At 38.9% G+C, this 25,691-nt stretch overlaps 1 protein-coding gene and 1 pseudogene across 2 annotated transcripts in view; both read right to left on the bottom strand.

Annotated features, from left to right (window-relative positions):
• XPO7 (exportin 7) overlaps window positions 1-25,691 on the bottom strand; it is an 86,584-nt gene that overhangs the window by 23,396 nt on the left and 37,497 nt on the right. Inside the window, exons 2-10 of one of the 2 annotated variants that reach the window (XM_029202013.1) lie at window positions 14,220-14,366; window positions 12,405-12,498; window positions 11,700-11,866; window positions 10,593-10,685; window positions 8,175-8,279; window positions 6,382-6,547; window positions 4,447-4,520; window positions 2,544-2,663; window positions 674-820 (exon numbers count right to left, since the gene is read on the bottom strand). In XM_029202013.1, the coding sequence (XP_029057846.1) occupies window positions 674-820; window positions 2,544-2,663; window positions 4,447-4,520; window positions 6,382-6,547; window positions 8,175-8,279; window positions 10,593-10,685; window positions 11,700-11,866; window positions 12,405-12,498; window positions 14,220-14,366 (1,113 nt within the window). The remainder of the gene's footprint in view (window positions 1-673; window positions 821-2,543; window positions 2,664-4,446; window positions 4,521-6,381; window positions 6,548-8,174; window positions 8,280-10,592; window positions 10,686-11,699; window positions 11,867-12,404; window positions 12,499-14,219; window positions 14,367-25,691) is intronic. The other variant, XM_029202014.1, reaches the window with a different exon arrangement.
• On the bottom strand, window positions 4,507-5,715 carry LOC114883847 (annotated as a pseudogene).

Genomic DNA, 25,691 nt, shown 5'->3' on the forward strand with positions numbered 1-25,691 from the left:
TCTTAAAAAAAAAAAAAAAAAAAGAGAGAGAGAATGAGGATAAACTTTGATGGGCTTTGTTCTGTGCGTGGCAACTAGTCTAATGTGTTTAGTGGTATTTCAGAGATTAAACATCCAGTGACAAGAGCTGTTCTGAGCTGGCTGAGTAACTGGCTCTCAAACATCAGTAGCACGAGCATCTCGTGGAGAACTTGTTAGAAACAGAGACGCCAAGGCTCCAACCTGGACCTAGTGAGCCAGAAATTATGGGGGTAGGACCCAAGCACCTGCATTTCTCATCAAGCTCCCCAGATGATTTTGATGCAAGCCATCGCCTGTGAGAACCACTGCCTACACATAACTAAGAAAGAGAGGGCGCTGAGTCTCTCTTCACTCTTCTGCCCAGCTCCCTGTTCCAATCTTGCCTTTTTTGGGGGACTACAAGGGAATTCTCCCAGTCTTGAATCTAAATATTACTCTTGCAGTTCCCTCATGCTCCTCTGACCACACTCCTTGAACTTTTGTAATGTGAATGAGTAGGCTGCAATAGTAAGCACTCTGTGCAGGGTTGCCCTATACTTACATTCACTTCTGCCAAGGGAAAAAAAAATTCTTACAAGGTTAAGTAAGACCAGTGAGTAAGAGAAGAGGTTCCAATGTTTAGGAAGAAAGGGACAAGCAATCAAAGACAAACCTGTAGGCTGGTCACTGTGAAGTTAGCTATCAATCGGATGACCTCAGGGTAGTTTTCCACCTTTACTAGTTCTCCCAGTTGGTAGTTACTCTTCAATCGGGCCAGTAGTCTGCAAAACTCATGGTAATTGTTTGGGTCTGATAAACTCTGGTGACAGCACAGGGAGGAAAATAAAATGTAAAATGTGGTTCATTATACTTCTTCCCGAATGACATCTGGGATGGCATGAGGAGAGGGGGGAATCTGCTGCAGGTCATCATTCAGAATGACACATTTGTATAATGTTTAAAAGCAATTTTTTAAAAAGTCACTTTTAAAAGGGATTATTACATCTATTATCTCATCTGTCCATAATAATCATCCTGTGAGATGGGGTTATTAGCCTCAATTGGAAAAGCCTGAAACAGAAGCCCAGAAGGACAACACTACTTGCCCAGGGATGTAAAGTTGATTAATGGCAGAAAATGGGCACGATCTAAGATGTGACTGGTCTGTTTGCTTCCCACCAATCAAATGAAAAGTAATGAGATTTTTATTTTCACATCTGTCAAATCTGTCATTAAGCACAACTAAACTACAGTAGCAAAGTTACACAAATATTTCATATATTATATCATCTTTGCTACAATAAACATACTCCTATATTAGTATGTTTATGTATTTTATTATATACTTATATCGAACACTTTTCATCTGTTTGCATACTACACCAGCATACTTGTTTCCTTACATATGTCCTCCTCTATTAGAGAAGGAGGGCAGGTTTTGTTTTGCTACCACTGAATCCCTGGCACATGGTAGGTGGCTCCATACAATTTGTTGATAGAATAAATGAATTTTTAAAAAGAGGGAAAGAACAGAGTATATTTAAAAGTGAACTGTTTTTATGATATTTTCTAGTGTGAAGAAGAAATACTTAAAAAAAGGAGGTGTTAGCTGAGTCTTTGGGACTGAGAAAGACAAAAAGGGCAACTGAGTTATGGAATAAATATTTGAACGAGAAATAACTCCCCTCCCACCTAAATGTAGCCCTATACACTTAGGTAAATAATGTACATTCAAAAAAATGGAAATGAAAACAAAAAACAAATTTTAGATTCTTAATTTCTTTGGGAAAGATGACTAGCTCTGTCCTTGTTCTCCTTCAAAGTGATCCCTTCCCTAAAATAATGCCATTTGCAGCAACATGGGTGGACCTAGAGATTGTCATACTGAGTGAAGTAAGTCAGACAAGGAAAGACAAATATCGTATATCGCTTACATGTGGAATCTAAAAAAAGGGTACAAATGAACTTACTTACAAAACAGAAGTAAAGTCACGGATGTAGAAAACAAACTTATGGTTACCAGGGGATAAGAGGGGGAGGGATAAATTGGGAGACTGGGATTGATATATACACACTACTATATATAAAATAGGTAATAAGAACTTGCTGTATAGCACAGGGAACTCTACTCAATACCTTGTAATGGACTATGTGGGAAAAGAATCTAAAAAAAAAAGAGTGGATATATGTATATGTATAACTGATGCACTTTGCTGTACACCTGAAACTAACACAACATTGTAAATCAACTATATGCCAATAAAAATGAACAACAACAACAACCAAAGGGGATCCCTTCCCACAATTCCTACATTCCTGAAGCTAGAGGATACAAGCTCCTCTTCTGGGTAAGTATTATTTAAATCTACAAATATACATTCACTTAAATCTTCTGAAGATTTAAACAGACTGAACGGTTTTCTATGATTTCTGCTAAGTGTGACCTCTAGATTGATTTTTCTTTGGAGCCATAACAGATAGGCATATACTAATCATACACACATATACACACACAAATAAAAATACATTCTCAAAAATCTTACCTGTGGGTTTTCCAGTATTCGTTTAACACCATCAACAAGATGAGAGAGAAACTTGGCCCTCTCTGCATTGTTAAACAGGGATCTTCTAACTGAGGCAATCTGTACTAAGCAGGATAATACCTAAAGCAGGGCACAACCCAAACACAAATGATCAAAAAGATTGTATAGCTATTTTCATTACCCTTTCCCCTGCTGTAAATATTCTTCTTTACATATGGCACTAATGCTGTTCTTTCAACCCCTGCTACCATTATAATGATATAAAAAAACGATCAAGGGGGATGTAGCTTAGGATATCTGAAACAGCTTTATTAAAAGAAAAATAAAAAGAGCATCAGATCCAGGTTGATTGTAACAACTAGTTAAATCCATAGTTTGGAAATTCATTTACGTTTTATTCTTTGACCACCCTGATGGCTTCTTTGATTTGTGTTTAAGATATATATTTAAAGCTTGAAAATACCAAGCAATTCATAGTTTAAATAATGCTTTAGATTTAGGTTTTTTTTCTGTTTTATTAAGGCCTTTTGGCTAATCAGCCTTTGCTCTGTAGTGCTATAATGAAATAACCAAGTCAATCTGTGCCCTAAAGAAAACAGATTTTATAATGAAAACATTTTCCCCTTTCCCCACTGTGCTAGATATTTATATTCTGTTTGCCCCTCCAGATCTATTTTCTGCCCTTCTCCTCCCTGCTCTGCTCCCTGGGAAGCTGACCTCTGTTGACTAACAACAGCCAAGTTCCCTTGCCTTCTTGCTTCTCACTGGCTTCAACCATTGGAAAGTACCAGCAGGAGATCAAGGGCAGGAAGAAACAGGAGCCCCCTCCCCATCCCCAGCTGGGCCATGGTTGGCAGAGCTTCTCTACCTCTGGTGAACAGCCCTCCCCTAAGTCACAGCTTCAGCTCTCTCCAGGGTTTCTTTCTCTTGCCCCTTGAGGCTCCCCACTATTGCTAGCCCCAGGGGGTGTACATCACCACCCCTTGTTGGATTCCCTTAATTTTGCCCACCCCTTTACAAACAGTCCTTTCATTAATTACCCTTCTTAAGTGTGTTACCTTTTCCTGAAGTAAACTTAACGATACAAAAAACATGAACTCATGTTTCTGCTAAAGTGAAGGTCCACATTAATTTCGAAAAGTACTACTACCAGGAAAGTAGTCTACTGCAGAAAAACTATGCAAAACACCCATTTACTTTACTGTATTTTCTTTGCATGTTTTGTACAATGGTATTTTATACCAACAATCTGAAATATCAGACCAACGCCTTTTAGGACCTGAATGAATTTTGAGATTTGAGGAGGTTAATTATTGCTTTGAAGGAGAAATGCAGCATTCCCAAGAGGTTTCAAATGTTATTCAGGATAAGTATGCAAATATGCCTTCCCAATACAGCTTCCATTTAGCACTTATGTAACATATGCTTGAGGGATTTTCAGAAATTTTCTTAAGTCTTGACAATCTTCAAATAGACAATATAAGGTGAATTCCCCACATTCTAGCCTGTGTCACTTTGAGGTATAGTATAAAGTCAGATACAAAGGGAGACCGAAAGAGCTTGACATCTGCAGCAATCTGTCATTAATGACAGGAACAATTATTTTTGGCCGCACTGTGAGGCTTGCGGGATCTTAGTTCCCCAACCAGGGACTGAACCTGGGTCCCTGCAGTGAAAGTGTGAATTCCTAACCACTGGACCGCCAAGGAATTCCCAGGAACAATTTAGAAGGAATTAAGACTTTACTGTGAGAACCTTTAGGTGACAAGCTTTATCTCAAAAGGCTAGATAACTAACCCTAGTATTTCTATGCTTTACTCCTATGATTTTGTACAACAAAATGAACATAAGGCTCATTCACCATTGCTACGTTCTTGAAATAGAAATTGTGGTCCTGACTCACCAGAGGTGAAAACGAAGGAGGGATGGAATGATACAGGTCAAAAAACAGTTGCAGAGTTGAAGAATCTAAGAACGCTGAAAGACAAAAGAGCACTTTACTGAGCATGTCTGCACAATGCCGCTGGCACACTCTGGTGCTACACAGTCATCGGGGAGCATATCTTCCTGCTGGCTTGCTTTTTTTTTTTTTTTTGGTAGGAGAACCTTATTTTAATAAAAACGTCCTCTTTTTAACCTGGCCCCTTCCCCCACACCACTAGAAAGCAGCTTTATCGCTAAAAAGCAATCCCTTTATTTGAGCGTACTTTTTTAAGGCAATTTTAACTTTTGCCACCGCCGTAACACCACTCTGTATTTCTCACTGCTGGTCTTCAAACACTTTTTCCAGGAGAATCCTCATCACTGTCTCTGTTTCTGCTTCTCTATCCTCTCCAATTAGAAGATCCAATGTATCTCCCATTTTCACCGTTCTGCTTTTCTTCCATAATTTTTCCCCATTCAGCCTGAGTTCACCTTTGTAGAATGCATCTTCCACTTTGTTTCTCCCGATATCCAGGCCCGTCTTCAGGGTAACATCATATCGGAAAGACTACACTACTTTGCCCAGGTCCCTATGCTCTCTGACCGCACTGGGGTCGTCCTCTGGCTCCTCTTCCTGCTCACTCATCTCATGATGCTCACTCTCTTCATCAGAGTCCCCTTCATCTTCCACTTTTTGCAGAGTCTTTTTAGTGGATTTTTTAGAGCTTACATTACTTTTGAGTCTTATGGAAAATGGGAAAATATATTCTTGAGATATTAAAAGCCCTGAGAGTCTCAGTGAGAAAATGTTATGGAAAAATGTTTTATAATTGGAAGCATTTAACTTGGTACTAGACAAATGTAAGTATCGATTCCAGGAAGCACAGTGTTTATGTGAAGGTGTCCCTCGTAGCGCTCTGCAGAGCCCAATCCAGGCATCTGGCTTTCTTAAAACGCTGCTGGGCAATCTGACGCTAGTCATAGCCATGGCTCATACAACCTTCCCGGGTCCTCAAGGTCAAGGGAAACTGGACACCAGCGTCCTTGAGCTCGCGCCTCCAGCCAACAGGAACGGCCGGGCCCAGGGGAAGACGGCCTCGGCCCGCCGGGTTCGCAAGGCCCCTAAGAGCCCCCGGATCCACGGGGCGTCCTGAGCTGGCCCGGCTGGGGCAGGACGCCGGAGACTCACGCGGAGACCCGGCAGGAGCGCGGGTGGGGGACCGGAGCTCGCCTTGCCCGTATTTCCCATGTGCTTGCTGTGAAGCAACAGAAGCGGGAGCGGACAGGGGGCACCGCACGCCGGGCAGGGGCGCCGTTACCTGTATGTCAGCGCCTCTCCCCCCTCCCCGCCCCCCCCACCCCATGGCTTCGCCGAGTGCAGGACTCCACACCTCTTCCTGCTTTCTTATCTTATAGAATGTTTATTTCATTTGAAAGTGATAAGCTAATAGGGGCTTTTTGTTTTCCGTTCTTTTTTTTTTTTTTAAGCACTTGTTTTTAGCTCCTCTAAGAAATGGATTCATTCTTCTGATTCTCAAACAACTTAAGACAATCAGAACTCTGTTCATAGCAAGAATTTTTATCCTTAGGAATACAATACCAAGCATAAGCACAAGTTCTTTTATTTGATTTTGTTTTTAAAGTTAGAAATTCCCTCAAATAAGTAAGATAGCAGAAGTCTCTAGGTGATTAACATAAGGTCAAACTCACATCCGCCAGGAACCCAGTAATTAAAGAGTTCTCCCCGGCTGGAGGATCCTCCAGCAGCCTCTCTCTGACTTTAAAAAGACCCATACTGACATCCTAAGTTTTCTCTAAGAGCAAGCAGGGGATTTGCCAGGGGTTCCTGAGACCACCCTGCAGACTCCAGGTAGAGTGGAGAGGCCACCTGTTTCAGAGGGCGCGACTGTATTACCTGATCGCCAGCTGGTGGGAATCTGTACCGTGCACAGGTCATCTGAGGACTCGTCAGTAGAAGTGCCAATGAAATCAAAGTTTAGGCAGTTATGAGTGAGTTTGAGCAGTTGCATCAGCAAGCCATGCTGACTTTCATCATTCAAGTTCAGATTCTTTCCAGAAGCCTGTAAAAATGACCACATAATGAGCCCCAAACAATCACTCCTCTCTTCCAAGCTTGCTACCAGACTTACTTACGAGGAGGCTGCTAAGCCAGAAAAGGAGGGCGGTATTCCAACAGTCAAGTGACGTTTCTCTCCCAAAAGATGCTGCACTTCCATCACCTTCAAAGTCCTTCCATCACTATGAAACTCCTAGCTCCTTATTTACTATGAAAACATATTTACTATAAAAACATGAAGCTGGTATTTAAAGAAATTCCCCCTTTGACACTTACTCTTTATATGCTGTAGGCATCGTGGCCACAGTGAATTCTGAAGCAATATGGGATGTTTGGTTACTTTATTTGAATTTTAGATCCTTATTATTTCTAGACAGGGCTGGGACTAAACTCTGGAGGGAGTTCTAGTAAATTTTACACCCTGCCCTATCTTCCTTCCTCTTTTTAACATTACCATAGCCAGCATCAACAAAAATCTTTCAAACCACAATCAGAACAAAATCACCACTGAGTTTTATTTATTCATCAGCAGTGTACCGGCCTACAGCTCAAGAGTGGTCCAGAGCTACGGTGACTATGAGATTCAAATTTCTACCAGCTGTGACCTCAGTGACTGGCTGGCTCATTGTTTTTGACAGAATCAGTATTAGAGGAGGTTTCAAGGCTCAATTTTCTCAAAAGCTTTTTCCCTCTAGAAACAGCTTTTGCGAGGCAGCTTGTGAGCTACAACAGCTTTTGCGAGGCAGCTTGCCCAAACTGAGAATTTTTTGGGAATTCTGAAGTAAAACTAGGTAACTGAAGGAAAAGATGGACATCATTAACTGGGACAAAAGAAAAATCCAAACCTGCTTCTAATACTACAATTGAGACACACTGGAAAATGAGAACAAGAACAAGAACAAGAAAACAAACAAACAAAAAACCCCCAAATGAACACAAAGCCAGAGGCTAATTCCATATGGCTTTCTAGAGCGACAAAGCATCCAAACATGGTTATACGTGTGTAGAACTCACAAGTTAACATTTCTTCCTCAGTTCAAGTCTATCAATAAATGAAATACCAACTTGCTATTTTAAAACTGGTAATTTCCTTCTGTGATACTGTCTACCCCTTCAGGTTATGAAGTCTAAGTGGATGTTAAAAATTCAAAATCTACTTTTCCTTACAGATGTTGCTTGTTTATTTGTTGCCTGTAACTCAGCAGGGGACAGGGAAGCCAGCCTAGTTTTAGTATGCTAACAATGTAGTCTGAGACTGCTTTCAAAGCACTGAGAATCCAAACACCATAAAGTGAAGATGCTTTTACTCCACATAGGAAGATCTTATGTGGATATAAAAAAAGCAAACAAGAAAAACCTCAAACTTTGTGGTAAACTAGTTCCTTTAAAATAGGAGCATGGGATAAGTGTTCACATACTGCTCTTTACCTAGGGGAATAGATGTGAAATAGGGAAATCACAATTCTTTCTTTCAGTTTGGTAAGTTTCTTCAACAGCTCGGACATATGTATTACGTGAGACATGACGATGATTAAAGAGATGCATAAACTCTCATGGGGTCATAACAAGCCCCCACTTATTCTCATCCTTTCAAAAGGATCTGTGAAGCAGGTCCCAACATACAATCTCACCTGTTTTAGCAGATTGCAAGAAAGAGTGAAGATATCAAATAACGATGAATCTCGGAAAGAAGAGGCTATTTTTCTGTGCTTGGTTAAAGGATGGGTGGTGTCTGCCTGTGCAGAAAAACAAACCAACGCAAGTTTTAGAATTAGTTGCAAAAAAAAAATTTTCATGTAGACTTCAAGTAAACTAGAAGGATTTTCAATAAGACCAACGTAAATAACAAAATACATTTTAAACATTTAAGTTACTGTTAGACCATATTTACTGAGAGACTGCAGATGACAATAAGCTGCTAATAACAGCTAGCCAGGATATCATGTCTCTACTGCATACAGAGGGAAGACAGAAGGAGAGGTGAGTATCTCCACTGCAAAATTTTAATTTCCTCTGCACTCAGGGAGGTAAAATTTAACAAACTGTTGGAAGACATTGCTAATAATTTCTATCATGTTGTATTGTGGCTTAGTCTCAAAACCAGACAGTAGCAAGGCTTGGGTTTTGGTAAACAATCCAGTCAGGGCTGAAGTTACTACAAAATTTCTAAAACAGTCATTGACTAACAGCCATGAACTTAAGACAGACGATAGCCTGTAATACTCTCTTCCTTCTCTAACCTATTTCAACATGTAGCCTATACCACAGAAGTGAGTACTTAAGTGGTTGTATTCGTCTCTCATTCACTCCTCTGTTCTTGTCTCTTCGTCATATTTTAAAGGTTTTTGTGGTCAAGGATTAAGTCTTTTACTTCTTTAGTATGCCCTCTATTTCTGACACATAGTAGGTACTCAATGAGTGCAATAAAGGAATTTCAAGGTTGCCTAGAGTAATTTCAGTCCAACCATTTACTGTAAGCTTAAATCTCTTCTATATACTGTTCAATTCAACCAGGAGGGAGCTCATTTTGCTTTTGGCACATTAAAGAAAAAATGCAGCAAGATTTCTGATAGACAACCAAGTTATGGAATGCCCCCTTAATTTTATTTCTAAGTTCAAATAGGAATGGTAACAGAAATATGCTTTCTGATTTAAATGACAACCAAAAAAAAAAAAAAAAAAGCCAACAGAAAACTAAGCTACACAGAGGTTCAAAGTGTTCCAATTTTAGCTCCAGTGTCACTGTGTTATCATAAATGTCTTGGATAAAAAGGTGATGCTAGATTATATATCAGATGCTATATATAATCTGTTATACTGATCATAATACAGAGAATAATTACATCTTAAGTATGTCACACACATTTCTATTATTTTCTTAAAAAAGACAAAATTTCGAAGATTTTAAAAATACCAACACTGATGGATTTTCTGGAACCAAGCTTCAAAGGGGAGAGAATTAACCCCACAATCTCTGTACTTAGTTAACGCATGCTCTCTTACTACAGGGGTAATAGTGGGTAAATAATAAGTTAGTTGCTAAGAGCACAGGCTCTGCAGTAAGCCTATGTGGGTTTGAATTCATATACTGTTGCCAGGTAACTGTGACACTATAGGCAAATTATTCAACCTTTATGAGCCTCAGTTTCCTTATCTAGGAAATGGGATAACCAGAGTCCCTATCTCACAGGACTATTGTGAGAATAAAATTAATATAAGTGCTTACAACAGTGCCTGTCACATAGAAATCACTCAAAAGCGTGAGCCATTATTTCGATAATTACCAACCGCAATGGGGATTGCATGTGACAGAGAACACAATATGGACTCCAGATTTTAACAGACTATAAGCTAGTGCATTTAAAATAGTACCAACTCACAGTTAAAATTTCTCAGGGTTAATAGAAATGTCTGCATAAATATGAGCAGTAGCAACAATGATGCCAATGCAATTAATAGCTGACAACTGAAGGGTGAGATGTTACAATTAATATTAATTCTGGCCTGTTCAATAATTATAACATTTTAGCTGGATACAGAAGTAAATGACTAAAAATAATAGCCAGAGCAGAAGAAAGCCACTGGTGTTTCCTCTGTAGTAATCTGTGACGTCAATGACCATTTAAAACAATTACCTGGTATTTAGCAGAATGTTTCGTGCATTCTGAAAAGATTATCAGCAAAATCTTTAATAATAGCACATGAGAACTGATTTTTGAATCTTTACAAACACATTAATTTATACAGCAGAAGGGGCACACCAATGATGCTGGTTTCCTAAGTTCTGACTTAGGACCATTGCTCTCATCTCTAACAAAGAACGTTAATACCACTGAGGAAAGCTGAGATGAGAGGAAAAAATATTCTGGAGACAGAAGGGGATCTGGATATTAAGAGTGAGGTAGACTGCACTTACAGAGGGAAACCCAATGGAACTATTTTGTTTCAAAAGGGCATTAATCACTTACCGCAAAAGCACACAACTGCCAAAAAAGATCATCCCACACACAGCAGAAAACACCAATACTAAGAAAAAATATGGCACTTACTTCAATGAGGAAGGCTGTAGCACTTACTTGATTAATTTCATTGGTTAGCTGAGATAAAATTGTGACACCAATGATGCAGTATTCAACACTATCCTGGTTTAAAAAAAAAAAAAGGCAGAAAGAGTTGGCCTGTGCAGCTTGATTTCAGCATTTGGAATGCAGTCATACTTTTGAAATAACAGAGTCCTGTGCTGCTATTAAAACTGCCTAGACAATGTAGCAAGAAACTGTAGTTTAAAACTGCTGCTTTGCAGGACATAAAATCTAACCTGCCATAAAAGAAGACTGCTAAATCTGACTTCATCAAAATTGAAACCCTATGTATTTAAAAAATACCCTTAAGTATCATACCATACATATCACAGAAAGAGAAACTAGCAAATCACATTTAAGATAAATGATGAACGTGTAAGATAATTTACAAAGAGACTGTATACAAAAAAGGGCAAAGAACCCAATAAAAAAGTGTATGTAAGATATAAACAGGAAGTTCACAGAAAAACAAAAATAAGTCGTAAATCAGCATTTGAAAATTTGTTCTGTCTCATTTGTAACTCAAATGCTGAGCTACCAATTCTTTCTACCTACCAAACTGGAAAAATAAAAAAGCTGAGGTCACAGGGTGGAGGTACAGGGAAATAGGCATTCTTTTAATTGTGCAGGGAACAACTTTTTTTTTGAGGGTAATTTGGAAATATCCTTGCAAACCCAAAATACACACATCCCTCTGATTGAATAATTCAAAGGCTGGGAATTCACACTATAAACACACAACTCAAAGTATAAAAAGATATATATATATATATACACACACATGCACACTAGGATATTCACTGAAGTATTTGTTTAAGTCAAGATATAGATACTAACTAAATGCCCACCTATAAGAGTTAAATGAATTATGGTATTTTAAACTGGAATGGTATGTAAGCATTAGAAAGAATGAAGCAGGTTTTGTGCTGACATCTAAACATGTAAAGCCGAGACACAGGAAGAGTTAAAAAGACACAGAAGAATATATACCAAGTAATTCCACTTACAGATCAATATATAAGTAAGCATATATTGCTTCACCCATTTTTATTCCATGAAATACATAAATCATACCTGTAAAAACCTTGTGACATCTGTGATTGCATTTCTGAAGACATAGTCATCCTTCTGACAGTCAAACCAGCCCAGTTTTGTGATTCTGGCATATAACTGAATAAGTGCTTGTGTCACGAAAGTAGCCAACTTTGGCCGAGTGGCAAGGTAGTTGAGCACATAGTTCCCTATAAAACAAAAGTAATCTACGTCGTAGAAGGCTCTGCCAGGGAGGGGTGTACATCTTTAAATGTCTAAGAAGTGGTAAATTTAAACTATTTACCCTAAACTTCCCTAATTATTCACACTACTGAGAAATGGGACTTGTAATTTAAGATTCACAGGCTTTCCAACTCAGAATATACAACGTGTCACAATGAAGAATCTGAGGTAAGGCAGCCTTGAATCTATCCCTCGATGGTTAAATAGCATGGTCTGCACAGAATTCAAAATCCTTAACAATGTTTTTCTTAGTTATTAGCGACAGTAAAGACTGAATGAAAGAAACCTTCTGAAAACCGAAGGGATAATGCAGGCTTTATCTAGAAGCAATTATATTGGGTCCTCTTCACTTTTAAGCCCAAATTCCGGAAAGAAACTGGATTCTAGATATTCTGTATGCTTAGCAATTTCAGAACATTATCAGACAAGCAACATAAATGTAACTATTACTAGAACATCACTAAACTAATTTCTTTAAGAGAAAAAAGACAACTCTCTACTTACGAATATCTATTCGTTGTTCCAATGGTAGAGGGTTATTTGTGCGCGATACAAGCTTTGTAAGGCATGTAGCTGCCAGTAACTGGGAGTAAGATGACTGTGAAAAGAGGGGGGAAAGGACTTAGAATTCAATTTTATTGAGTTAGTCAGTCATAAAGTTTTTAACTTGGAGATCTGTTCTCAAATTCAAGAAAATTAATCGGTTTTGCTATACTTAATCCTCAGGATTTTAAAGGGTCACATACTAAGGAAGAATGAGCCCCACAAAGCATATGTGCTCATTAAGCTGATTTCAATCATGAACAAAGGGCAGGATAAAGTGAATGGCTGATCAAACTGAATCTAATACAGGTATCTGTATCACTTTGAGGGGGCAGAAGTTAGAGGGGCTCTTTTCAGAAAAGAAGCTAAATCTCTTTCATTTAAATCAAGCAATCTTCTCCCTCCAACAGCCTTGTTATAATGATGTTTCAAAAAGTTTCACCTCATAATATTCCTATAGTATGGCATTAGAAAGAGGGGGAAAAAAAAAAAAGAAGACAAGAAGAAGTAGTTTTAGAAGGAACCACCACATTATGCTGGGTAGTTAATTCCCCAATTCTATCTTCCCATCAGCACAACTACCAATCAGCTACAGCTTTGGGGAATGTATATGCTGGTTTTAGTAGTAAATTCATAACAATTATTTATGAGAAAGAAAAACTATGCCCTAAGCAATGGATTAGCATTATCATTCTCAAGTGTGGATTTTAATGAATTTTAACCTTACGGAGAATCAGAGTATTCTATCTGATCATAATGTATAAGGAGGAGCCGTGTGCAAATTCAGATACCCCCATGTGGCTATATTATATAATGTCACATAACAGGGACAGACTCAGAATCATCAAAATAATTTAATCAAGGGTCAAACATAATTTCCCATGAAACTATAAGTCCTTAAGACAGTAGGCTATCCATACGCATTACATCATCGCATCAGTTATAAAAATAACTTAAGTTTATGGAAAAAATCTATAAAAGCGACTTTGACATGTGACTACTAACCAGATTCAAAAATGAAGTCATCTAGAATTCTATACTCTCAACAAATTAACTGCTTTCCTCCTTTTCACATTTCCTTCTAGTCTGCTCTGCTGGATCCCGGTCTAGCTGGGATTCTAACTCTCTTGATGCCCTTTCATGATACCCTGGTTGGATGCTTACCCTTCCCAAGACCTCCATCTTGCCAAAAATATTAACTTAATCAAATCATGTCTCATTAAGAGCATTATTGATCATTGCATGCCATTTTTAAGCTGGAAGAGGTTCTAATTCCGTTTTAAAAACTGTAACTTCCTGTAATTTTCATTGTCGAGGTAATTTCTTCCCCTACACTTCTAAGACAAGAAGCAGCTGTGGTACAGGGGAGGAAAAACAGAGAAGACTAGGGATCTTACAAGGTGACATGAACTTTGTGGATAAGAAATGTCAATTATATACAGCCCTGTCTTCTTTGTAAAGGATACGAAGTGGTACTTAAGTGTAAAAAACAGAAAAGGAGTCCCAGAAATTTGATTCAAGATGAAAAATTACAGGACAAAAATATACGCTCAATGACATTTTTTTTTTTTTCCTCAATGAGATTTTCCCTGATGAGTCTGTAAGGCTTTTTTTGCCAACCTGGCAGGTGTGGTGCGTTTTAAAAGTGAAATTAAGAAGGCAGAGGTACTTAGAAAAATCAAGGAACAGAAGTTATCCCAATCCACCCCTAAACTCAGAACCAGAATATATTTTCCTAAACCTGTTACCCTTTAGGATTTTTCAAATCTTACGTACACTTCCTCTTTCGAGGAGTAGCTGGCACTTGCTCAGGCAATCAGGGCTGTTGGTGAATTCAACCAAGGCTTTCTCTGCCTGGAGTCGAGTGGTTGTATCTGTTGTTTCATACAGCTGTTTGCACAGATTCTCTAGTTGGGCCAGGCTCTGGAAAAGATCAGTCAAAAAAGAAATCAGTCGAGCCTACTATAGATACAAGGTACTGTGCTCGAAATTACTGGATAAAGATAAATAGTAATCAATGAAGAGAGACTTGCTTCTCAACATGGAGGAGAATCTGGGTGACCTTTAATAATAACCATTTATAGCCTTCTTTATTTGATGCTTTAGAAGACAAAATGATAGAATGCCTAAAATATCTAGATACTTTTTCAGTCATTCCCTTAAGATCAATCACAAATGACATATTTTTTTCCTTGCAAATACCCATCCTAAGCTTTTCCGAAAGGTTTTCAAATAAAAATTCAGAATTTACTTGCTCCGCCATCAATTTCAAGATTATGAATTCCAGAGTCATCACTGTACAATTAAGCACATAAACACACAATGTAAGCATCACACAGATCTTTACATAGGTTTAAGTATTCTCCCTTGGCCTAGCAGTTATCAGTTTACAATTATGTGTATGCACAAAGATGGCCAACCTCTATGAGAAAGCTTCCAAATGCAAGTACGTACCTTCCTCCCCGGATCCCTCATGTCTAAAGTTCAGCGGACTCTCTTCTGTTGCACTTTAAACTCTTGCTTTGGATCCAAATTTAAAACGCAGGGTCAAAATAAATTCAACCCTAGAATGTGCTCAGAGATAAGACATGGGAAACGCCCTCAAACAAACCCTTCTTTCCAAATCTTGAACCAGTTCCAGGGAGGCAGGAAGGAGGTGGGTACGTGCTTTGGTCAAAACCCCAAAGGGATGCAAATCCACTTCCACTTAATGTGTTCAAGAGCAAAGAGGAAAGGAATGTGTAAGGGTTCATGTAACTGTCGCCTTTCACTGACTGGAGAGAAGGGCAAACATCTGCTAGTTTTCAAAGGACCAGTTTGGACTTTACGAAGAAATTCTGAGCCTATTTTCTACAGTAGCGAGCAAGATCTGGTTTAAATAGTTTGATGGATCCTACTATTAGAAAAGACAATTCTGACAAGAACAACAACAACAAAAGAATAATTAGACAAACCAACCTGTGTAAATAGCCTAAAATACATTACACAGTCTGCCCAAGGCTTTTCATTATCACTTTATTTCATTACGCTGTGACTTTATAAATCACAGCTTTTCTACTAAGCAGTAAAGCCCTTAGGGCAGGATACCTATTTTATTCAATCTGATTAATAAATTTCAAACATTAACCTAAAGAAAACAAGAAAGACAAATACTGACCCACGAAGATCACCAGTCTCACTTCAGGGAGCCCTCTAAAAACCAACCACCTGCACTCCAAAACAAGATAAACAAACCACCCTTCAGAACATCTTGGGACTCTGATTAGGCTCCTGTTTAATCTGTTCCTCTCTGACTTCCAGAGGTCCCCCTTAATACCCTCCTCAATTCAAAAGCACAGAGAAAACTGTACTTGCGAAGCCAGATCTCAAGTAATCAAAGTTCTATAAGCAATAGCTGATTTTTTTCATATAGCATATAAATACAAGGAATAGAGAATAAGGCTAATTAACTACATTTATTCCATAAAACACATGTGAAAGTCAGTGTTACGCCTGCCAGTACTGGCCAAACATCCAATGAATCAGTTTAATTATAAATCCCCACATTCCTAAGCAAGGGATTAAATCTCTTTCACAACGTTTTTGTTTCAACCCAGCAGGCTGGTTCCCCCCTCCCCGCCCCCATGAAATGACTAATTTAAAAGGGGACAAATTATTTTCAAAATAGGTAACACAGAAGACATCGATAGAGAGATACCCTAACTGAAACTGAAGGATAGCTATGCAGTCTGCTATTAGGTGTCAGGAAGCAGCAGCAGCCTCCTAACCGCCACAGCTACCACGCGCTGCGAGCTCCCCAATATCCTCAACAGACGCTCCCTAAACAGCCCGACTGCTTAAGGTATAGACTCTCCTTGACGTCTGGTCAGTCAGTTCCGGTAGCTCCCCCAGCGCAACGCTTGTTTTCGTTTACTACAACAAAGTCGTTCACAAGACGATGGCTAAGCACCTGTCACCGGCAGCTCCTTACTGCTAAAGAACTGCATGCAGGTTATGGTGGGCTTTTTGGTTGTTGCTTTGTTTTGATTTGCTTTAATTTAGCAGACAAAAACATACTGCAGGGTAAGTCTGTTAATGAGTTCTCAGCTTAGGAAACAAGACCGTTTAAAAAACAAAAGAGTAATTTGACCATTTACACAAACAGTTGGAAGAACCGAAGCTCTGTTTCTTTGTTTCCAGAAGAACAAATGGGAAACAATCTTGTTTTCCCAAACAATTAGTGAAAACATCTAAAAACCAAGTCATTTTATTTGGGTTGCCAGTACTACGCATTGAAGGAGAGGGGAATGAGACATTTACATTTCTGTTCTCTTGGATCCTAATGTTTCAAAAGCAAATCTAATAGATTACTTTGAATCACCTTTCTTGGGGACCCAGAATAAAACAATTTATCCTACAATGTTTGATTAGCCATTGAAACTAGTTATTTCACATTTAGCAGCCAACACACCACCGTGTTTCCCCTTTGACGCAGTCCCTTCTTCCATTCAACCAGTTCTTAATAAGGAAATCTATTACATGATGCCGGTTCAGTCACAGAAGAGCCTCCAGAGAAGAATGTCTATTTTCTATTCCTGAGGCTGCCAAATTGATAATCCACAGAGAAACGTCCATCTGGTCCCACTGGAACATAAAAGCATGTCTGGGTGAAATACTTAACAGAACTGGAAAGTGATCTTCAACTAGCAAAGCACTACTTTAGTACAAGAAACTCAAGATAGTCAAACCTCCAAACCTAAACCACCTGGATTTCACCAACAATAGTTACCATGAAGGTATTAAATGAATATATCTTCCTTAATATTTAGCAGCAACGTTATTTTATAGAGCTTTTTAAGCCTGGATAGAGAAAATGCAGCTCAATTATTCTCATTTCAATATAAGGTGCAACCAGTTGAGACTACAGACCTCAGAATTTAATGATTTATCTGGAGAGTTGCCTGTACGTTACAGGAAAATGAAGACTTTGTTTCTGCATTAGATGTTATACTACACCAGAAAGCAGAATACCTTGGAATTTATTTTAATTTGTCACATATTGCTTTAAAAAGCCCGACAGTATACACTTTTAGCCTCACTGCTTGGAAAAAAAAAATCCACTTGGAGATTTCCAATCAGACACCAGGATACTCGCTTTTAGGAAGGATTTGATGACATTCCCAATAATGCTGAGTAGTGAACTAGAAAACAAGCATAACCCTTGGATGACTAGGTTCTCTACAAAGTACATCCTTGATCTGACAGCCACCCAAACCACCTGAAATGATCAGAAGCACCACCCTATTACAAAGTGAAAAGTACAGGTTCAACCCAGAGAAGTTCTCACGAAGAATATGTAGTCAGAATTATCAATTTGGTAGCTGAATTTTCATGATTAGGATGCCTGAAATATAAAAAGAATTGCTGAAAAATCAAGCCACTTCCAACCTGTTCATAAACTCTATTAATTTAGATCTTCCTTAGCTGGAATTTTTCTGTGTATTCGGAAAAAAACTGTGTTGGGTAAATTAAAAGATGCATACTGAACCTGCCAGAAAATGAATGATTTAAGAGGTGTAAAAGGCTAATAAAATTGATATACTAATTAAATTTTATTTTTTATCTATTCAATAAGGCGTTCCTATTGTCAATAATGAATATCCAATTATCATAGATAATGTTTTTCAAAACTCCTAAAAATCCAGTAACAACAACTATTGTTAGGTTAAAAAAGCAAGTGGCGGGTGTAGTGGTTAAGCATCCGCCTGCCAATGCAGGGGACACGGGTTCGAGCCCTGGGCCCAGAAGATCCCACATGCCGCAGAGCAACAAAGCCCATGCGCCACAACTACCGAGCCTGCACTCGAGAGCCCGCGAGCCACAACTATTGAGCCCACGTGCCACAACTCCTGAAGCCTGCACGCCTAGAACCCATGCTCCGCAACAAGAGAAGCCACAGCGATGAGAAGCCTGCGCACCGCAATGAAGAGTAGCCCCCGCTCGCCGCAACTAGAGAAAGCCAGCGTGCAGCAACGAAGACCCAACACAGCCAAAAATAAATTAAAAAAAAATTTATATGTATAAAAAAGCAAGTAGCAGAGAAAGACAAATATATGATATCGCTTATATGTGGAATCTAAAAAAATGGTACAAATGAACTTATTTACGAAACAGAAATACAGTCACAAATGTAAAAAACAAACTTATGGTTACCAGGGGGGAAAGCAGAGGGGATAAAAGTGAGTGATTGGGATCGACATATACACACTATTATATATAAAATAGATAACTAATAAGGACCTACTGTATAGCACAGGGAACTCTACTCAGTACTCTGTAATGACCGATATGGGAAAATAATCTAAAAAAGAGTGGATATATGTATATATATAGCTGATTCACTTTGCTGTATAGCAGAAACTAACACAACAGTGTAAATCAACTATACTCTAAAAAAAAAGCAAGTGGGAAAACAGTATGTAGAGTATATTATTTGTGATATATGTTAGCAAATTCATAAAGGAAAATCTGGATGAAAACACAGCAACAATTATCTCTGGGAACTGAGGTTATGGGAGACTTTTAATTTCTGTCATGTACTTCCATAACTTTAAAATTTTTGACCACAACCAGATATTACTTGTAAGCAGAAAAAAACCCCAACAATTATACAGATAAATATTTTTTAAAAGGAAAAATTTAAGCTACCTTCTTTTTCTAAATTAACTCCTCTAATTAGTAATATTACCAGCTGATTGTTTCCAATCAGAATTCATAAAACAAATCCATGAAACCAAAAAGGCAATATATTCTAATGGCTGAAGTTTTAAAAAGTTATGTCTGTATTTATTACTACTTTTATTTTGTTCTTTCTTACTAATAATAAATGCTGATAGTTTAAATGGCCTGAAAAGAACATTCCACGCAAGGTTTCTTCTTGTTTATAAAGTTACCTAGAAGGCAATCTTGTGGGCCAAATCCATTTTAGTTTTATACATATATCAGCAGATCTCTAAGATGTTAACAACTGCAGTGGAGTCAATGCGGGGGGGGGGGGATATTCTCATTTTTTGAATGAGAATATTTATATAGGCAGACTATTTATTTTTAAAAAGCTAAAAAAAAAAAGTTTACAAAGCCAGTGCAGGAGACCTGAATCTGTACTTTACGAGAAAATATCCAAAGGGCCAATAAGTGAAAGGTGCTCAACTCGATGATCATCAGGAAATGTAAATCCAAACCACAAGGAGATATCCATTAGAATGACTAAAATGAAAAGGCCAACATCAAGCACTGGTTAGGATGCTGGAACTGTCACACAGTGCCAGTGGAGTCGGAATTGGTTCAAACACATTGGAAAACTGGCAGGATCTATTAAAGCTAAACATATAAATACCCTATGACCCAGCTATTCCACTCCTATGTATATACCCAACAGAGATACATGCTAAGTTTACCAAAACACTCGTATAGGAATGTTCATGGCAGCACTACATGTAATAGTTCCCAAATGTGAAAGCCAAATGTCCATCAATAGCAATACGGGTAAATGTGTCATTCCTTAATTTGGGTGCTGATTACAGAGGCACGTCCGTTTTGAGAAAATTCATTGAGGTGTACATTTATAATTTGTGTATTTTTCTATAAGTATGTTATACTTCAATACGTTTTTAAAAAAGATGGAAGAATGACACAGTTCTCCCCAAATTCTTCAGGTATTTACTCTCATCTATTTCTTTCTGATACTAATGGAAAAGAAGTTCATCAATAACTGACAATTGCACATTAGGTTTAGAATGCTTTAGTTTTACACCAATTCCTGCTTTTAAAACTGTAACTCCCATTATTTGCTCAGGAAATAAATAAGGTAAGATTTTTGGATGTATGTGGGGACATTCTATTTCTGAGGGTACTAAGAGGGTGAGTAAAGCTTTTTGGCTGCAGATGCTATGTAATGTCTACTGTCGTAAAACTAGATAAAATACGTATTTTCAGTAGGCGATAATGCAGTGCCAGAGCCTTGCGTGCATTAGATAAGGACAGCAAGTCTGCTAATATATGAGACTGCAAAATTCTACACTTAACTTCAAAATATGTATCAATCCTAACTTGTAATAAACACATATGATGTTTGCACTGTGGGTAACACATAGCCAAAACACATGTAAAAAAATTATTTCATGAGGTAAACAGCCAGACTAATTGTGCCTGGCTTATTGACTTATAAATTTAACTCAAGAGTTTCCATTTAACATGTCACTAGAACCCAGTTTTGGTTCCTTCTCATAGTCACTAATGGTGCAGAGAAATGAAAGCTGCAGTATGAGCTGAATCCTCTAAAGTACAGGTTTCAAACTGGTAGCCTCAAACTGGCCCACAGACATTTTTGTTTTTCGTCTTACAGTGTCGCTTTAAAGTCTGACATAGCTGCCAATATTTCATAGTGATATCTGGTTTTCTAGCTTTCCACGAAAAATTAGAAGATCTGATTACACTGGACCTGTACTTTCAAGTGTCACTAATCAAATGACAGTAAGAGCACAGTGCTTCCCAGGGGGCAGGCTCTCTCTCGTTGACTCAGTTCCTAAGCGTCTGGCCCCTGTAGACAGCGGAGTTTTCTCCACCTGCTGTAATGCAATTTTGTCTCATATCAGTGGTTCACTCCCGGATGTCAAAGTTAAAAAGTAGTGAGCATATCGTATTACAACAGATTTTGACTTAACTTTGGGTACTAACTCTTTGTCAAACTTGGTTAAACCAATCTTTTGAGTACACGGGGCTACATAAAGCTTAGGCAGAGAAAAGAATTAGATTGAGAGTTAAGCAATGTGGATACTGGTCTTAGTAACTAACGGTGTGACTTTGGGCAAGTTTATTTCCTGGAGCTTCAGTTTTCTCATGGGTAAAGTAAGTGGATTTTATTATGTTATTGAACAAAGATACTCCCGGTTCTAAATTCTATACTTTTTTTTTGCGGTACGCGGGCCTCTCACAGCTGTGGCCTCTCCCGTTGCGGAGCACAGGCTCCGGACGCGCAGGCTCAGCGGCCATGGCTCACGGGCCCAGCCGCTCCGCGGCATGTGGGATCTTCCCTGACCGGGGCACGAACCCGTGTCCCCTGCATCGGCAGGCGGACTCTCAATCACTGCGCCATCAGGGAAGCCCCTACATTCTATACTTTTTAATTATACAAGTAAATCAGATTTAAAAGTAAGCAAATACTAAAATTAAAAAGATCATGAAAACAATCAGGCAAATTTTTTTTTTTTTTTTTTTTTTTTTTGCGGTACGCGGGCCTCTCACTGTTGTGGCCTCTCCCATTGCAGAGCACAGGCTCCGGACGCACAGGCTCAGCGGACATGGCTCACGGGCCCAGCCGCTCCGCGGCATGTGGGATCTTCCCGGACAGGGGCACGAACCCGTGTCCCCTGCATCGGCATGCGGACTCTCAACCACCGCACCACCAGGGAAGCCCCAGGCAAATATTTTTAAAAGAGAGAATTCAACAAAAAATAAACCAGGTGAACACTCCCACACATCCCGTGACCTAGCAGCAGGAACAAGGATCCTTTTGGAGTGGAGGTTCAGTACAATCTGAGTTAAGACCTCAGATGTCAGGCAAATCCCCACTCCCCTCAAATCTTTCAAACTAGTTTTCATTTCTTTTAAGTAGAAATAATATCTATTTCACAAATCAATGTAAAAGTCAATGAGGTAAGTTATGTAAACTTGATTACTGCGTTTATTACTTGCTCATATGGCATACACTGGTTACTAACAACTGGAGAACAGCAGCTTTTTAAGCAGGTGCATAAGTGCATATAAAATCTGCAGTTTCTTCTAGAGGGGTTATAAATGCCTTTCCCTGCAGGGCTAGGGGACAGGATATACAATTGACCCTTATTGTTTATGGGTCCCCTATTTGCAAATTTACCTACCTGCTAAAATTTATTTGTAATCCCCAAATCAAAACTCTCAGCAATTGTGCAGTCATTTGTAGACACGCACAGAATGGTGAAAATTTTGAGTGGCCAGACACACATGTTCCCAGCTGAGGTGGAACAAGGCAATGCTCTGTGTTCTTGCTTCAGCTCTCATACTGTAAACAATGAGAGTATAAGTGTCCTTTTTGTAGTTTACTTAATGCCACGTTTTTTTGCGGCTTTGTGCTTTTTGTTGACGATTTTGCCATTTAAAATGGCCCCAAGCACAGTGCTGCAGTGCTGTCTAGTGCTCCTAAGCTCAAGAAGGCTGTGTGAAAAAACGTGTTACATAAGCTTCATTCAGGTGTGTTAAAAAGGTGTCTGTAAATAGAAATATAAATAAAACAAGGTTATAGGTTGTCTGATGAAAATGTGACCAGAGGTTGGCAGGAACTTAACCCTATATATCCTATAGGAGAAAGGGTTCAGTATTTGCTAATTCAGTGTTCTCAGAGACTTTATAGAACAAACTACCATAAATAATGAGGATCAGTTGTATTTCCACACACTTCCAGTACTGGGTGGTATTCAGTACATATTTCCCCATAGAAACAGAACTATATTACCATTGTTATAGGCATTTGTTCAAAGAGAGGTATTTATTAACTTACGTAACTACGTAACCCTCAAACTCTTGCAGATGACTCAAATGTTTGTTTAAATGGCCATTTATACTATTTAGGTACTGTGATTTTAGTAAATGAGCACTAACGCACACACTGCATGGAAAGGACAAGAGCATGCCTCAGTGTTTGGCACACAGTAGAAGTTTCATAAAAATGTCTTGCATAAACTCTTAAAAAGCTTCTAAAGGGGTCTGGATTAAAATGGCAGACTGACAACATATCTAATCTTGCTCCTTTCCCAAACCCAACTAAAACAACGCTAAAGGGATTAAAAAAAAATCATAATCCCACAAGGATTATGACAGGAGACAGGACAACAGCTGCAAAATTGTGGACTATAGAAAAATCAGCATTATTAACTGACTTAACCGACAGCATCAAAATTAACTGACTTAACTGACTCAAGAAAGCCAAATATCTTGCCAGTGGTGAAGAAAACCTGAAAGCCAATCTGATTTACACTCCATGCTCAGATGTTAAGGTGAAGTGGGGTGGCCAAAGCAAGGAAGTACAGGGTAAAAGTATTTCTGAGAAGTTAAGATTCCCAGATACCTTCCCTTACTCGATGCCTCTGAATGACTGCCCCTCTTCCTCTGGACTGGGGGACACCAAGCCAGCCAAAAGCACCCTGGAGGACATGGGCACCAGACAGTTTACAGGTCGATCAGCAGCCACATACACATCAAATGCTGCTGAGCCTTCCCTTACTGGGCTCCTTCCACCCAGAAATGCCTGTGTCCAAACTGTACTCCCTCGGCAGGCGTTTGGAAAATCTTCCCCGAGGATCTCATTAGTCACAAAGGAAATACCTAAAGATACACTGATGTGGGGTTACCCAACAAATGATACAATTGGATTACCCGACTGTGATGCCTCAAGCAGACAAGCCTCACTTCCACATTTAGAGCTTCCAGTCAGCTTTGTAGTCTATCAATCTTGATTATGAGGAAATAATCAAGGATTACCAGAAATCTGACGAAAGCCTTTAACATGGAAGATAGTGTTAAAAAACAGAACAGGCCTAAAATGGAACTGTTTATGGTTGGTCAAAAAAAGAGACTAAATTATAGTTTCGGTTCTCCCAGAAATGGAATCTTAAACCAGTCAATCAGGAATTGCCTGATTAGCACTAGTTAGGTAACCTGCCTGATAGACCCCTGCCATCCCCTAAAGGAAAGCAACTCTGCAATAACTAACCTGCTTTTTTGCTTAGTGTGACTCCCTTGTTCCCACTCCTTTCCCACCTAAAGTCTTTTATTTTGTACAGCTCCTCGGACCTTTCTATATGCTAGATTGGATGCTGCCTGATTGGAATCGATTTTTGCTCAAATAAGCTCTTAAAATTTTTAACATGCCTCAGTTTCTCTTTTAACAATAGCAATCAAAACAAACACATAAAAAGCAACATGGAACAAACAGAAACCATGCAGGGAGAAGGGAACTTGAAAAAAGATACAGGGAGTAAAAAAGACAAAAATATTATTAAGCTCACCCAAGAGATAAAACATACTGCAACTGTTGAATAAGAACAGGGTGCTCTAAAAAAGAAACATTCAAGGAACATAAAAAAGAGATCTTAGAAATTAATAATATAATAGCAGAGACAAAATATTCCATCAGAGGGTTGGAAAATAAAGTTAAAGTCTCTCAGAAAATAGAGCAAAAGAACTGAGATGGAAAATAAGACAGCAAAGATTAAAATCAGAGGCCAGGTTCCGGAGGTCCAACACCTAATTAACCGGAGTTCCAGAGAGAGAGAACAGAGAATAGAGAAGGAGAGGAAAATATCAACAAAATAATTCAAGGAAACTTCCTAGAGCTGAAGAACATCAGTTGCCACAAGGAAAGGGTCTACCAAAGCCCAGCATGATAAATGAAAATCAAGCCATACCCAAGGCACATTGCTGTGAAATCTGAGAAACCTGAGGACAAAAAGAAGATTCTATAAGCTGCCCAGGCGGGTGGGGAGATGGGTGATGGGAACCAAAACCAAAAGCAAAACCCAAGCCAGGTAAACACATAAATGATCATGAATCAGATGGCTCTGGGCATCACAAAAGCAACACTCAGCAGCAAGCCAACGGAACAATGTCTGCAAGATTCTGAAGGGAAATGATCAACACAGAATGTTTACCTAGTTAAACAAGTAATCAAGTGGGAGGGCAGAACAAAGCTATTTCAGGCACATAAGGCCACAAGAATTTATCACCCATGCTTCTATTAAAGAATGTGCATCACACCAAAATAAGAGTAATACCATAAAAAGGTATAAGCATGGAGTGCAGCAAATGGGAACTCCAACACCGGAAAGTGATATCGAAGGAATTCTGGGAGGATGGTGTAGGGAGATACTAGGATGACAACTGAGCTACCCATGGAGAGCAACGAGGCCTTAATCAAGCAAAGTGGCTCAAGGGACAAGTCATGCTGAGGAAGTCATCACCAAGATCCCTGCTGCCATCGAGGACAGAATTCTCATGTTAAGACAATTTCACCTAAATCCACGTTGAAGTTTAGCTCACAGAAAAGCCTTTAACTGACAAAGTAAGCATTCTCCATTAAACTTTGGAAAGTTTTTTTATAGAGCTATGAAATCATTTTAAACTAACATTCCAAGGACAAAGGCAGTTGTGCAACATAAAAGACAGCTTTGAAATGAA

Source organism: Monodon monoceros, unplaced genomic scaffold (assembly GCF_005190385.1).
Source record: "Monodon monoceros isolate NGI ecotype Baffin Bay Population unplaced genomic scaffold, NGI_Narwhal_1 Super_Scaffold_5, whole genome shotgun sequence".
Classification (NCBI taxonomy): domain Eukaryota; kingdom Metazoa; phylum Chordata; class Mammalia; order Artiodactyla; family Monodontidae; genus Monodon; species Monodon monoceros.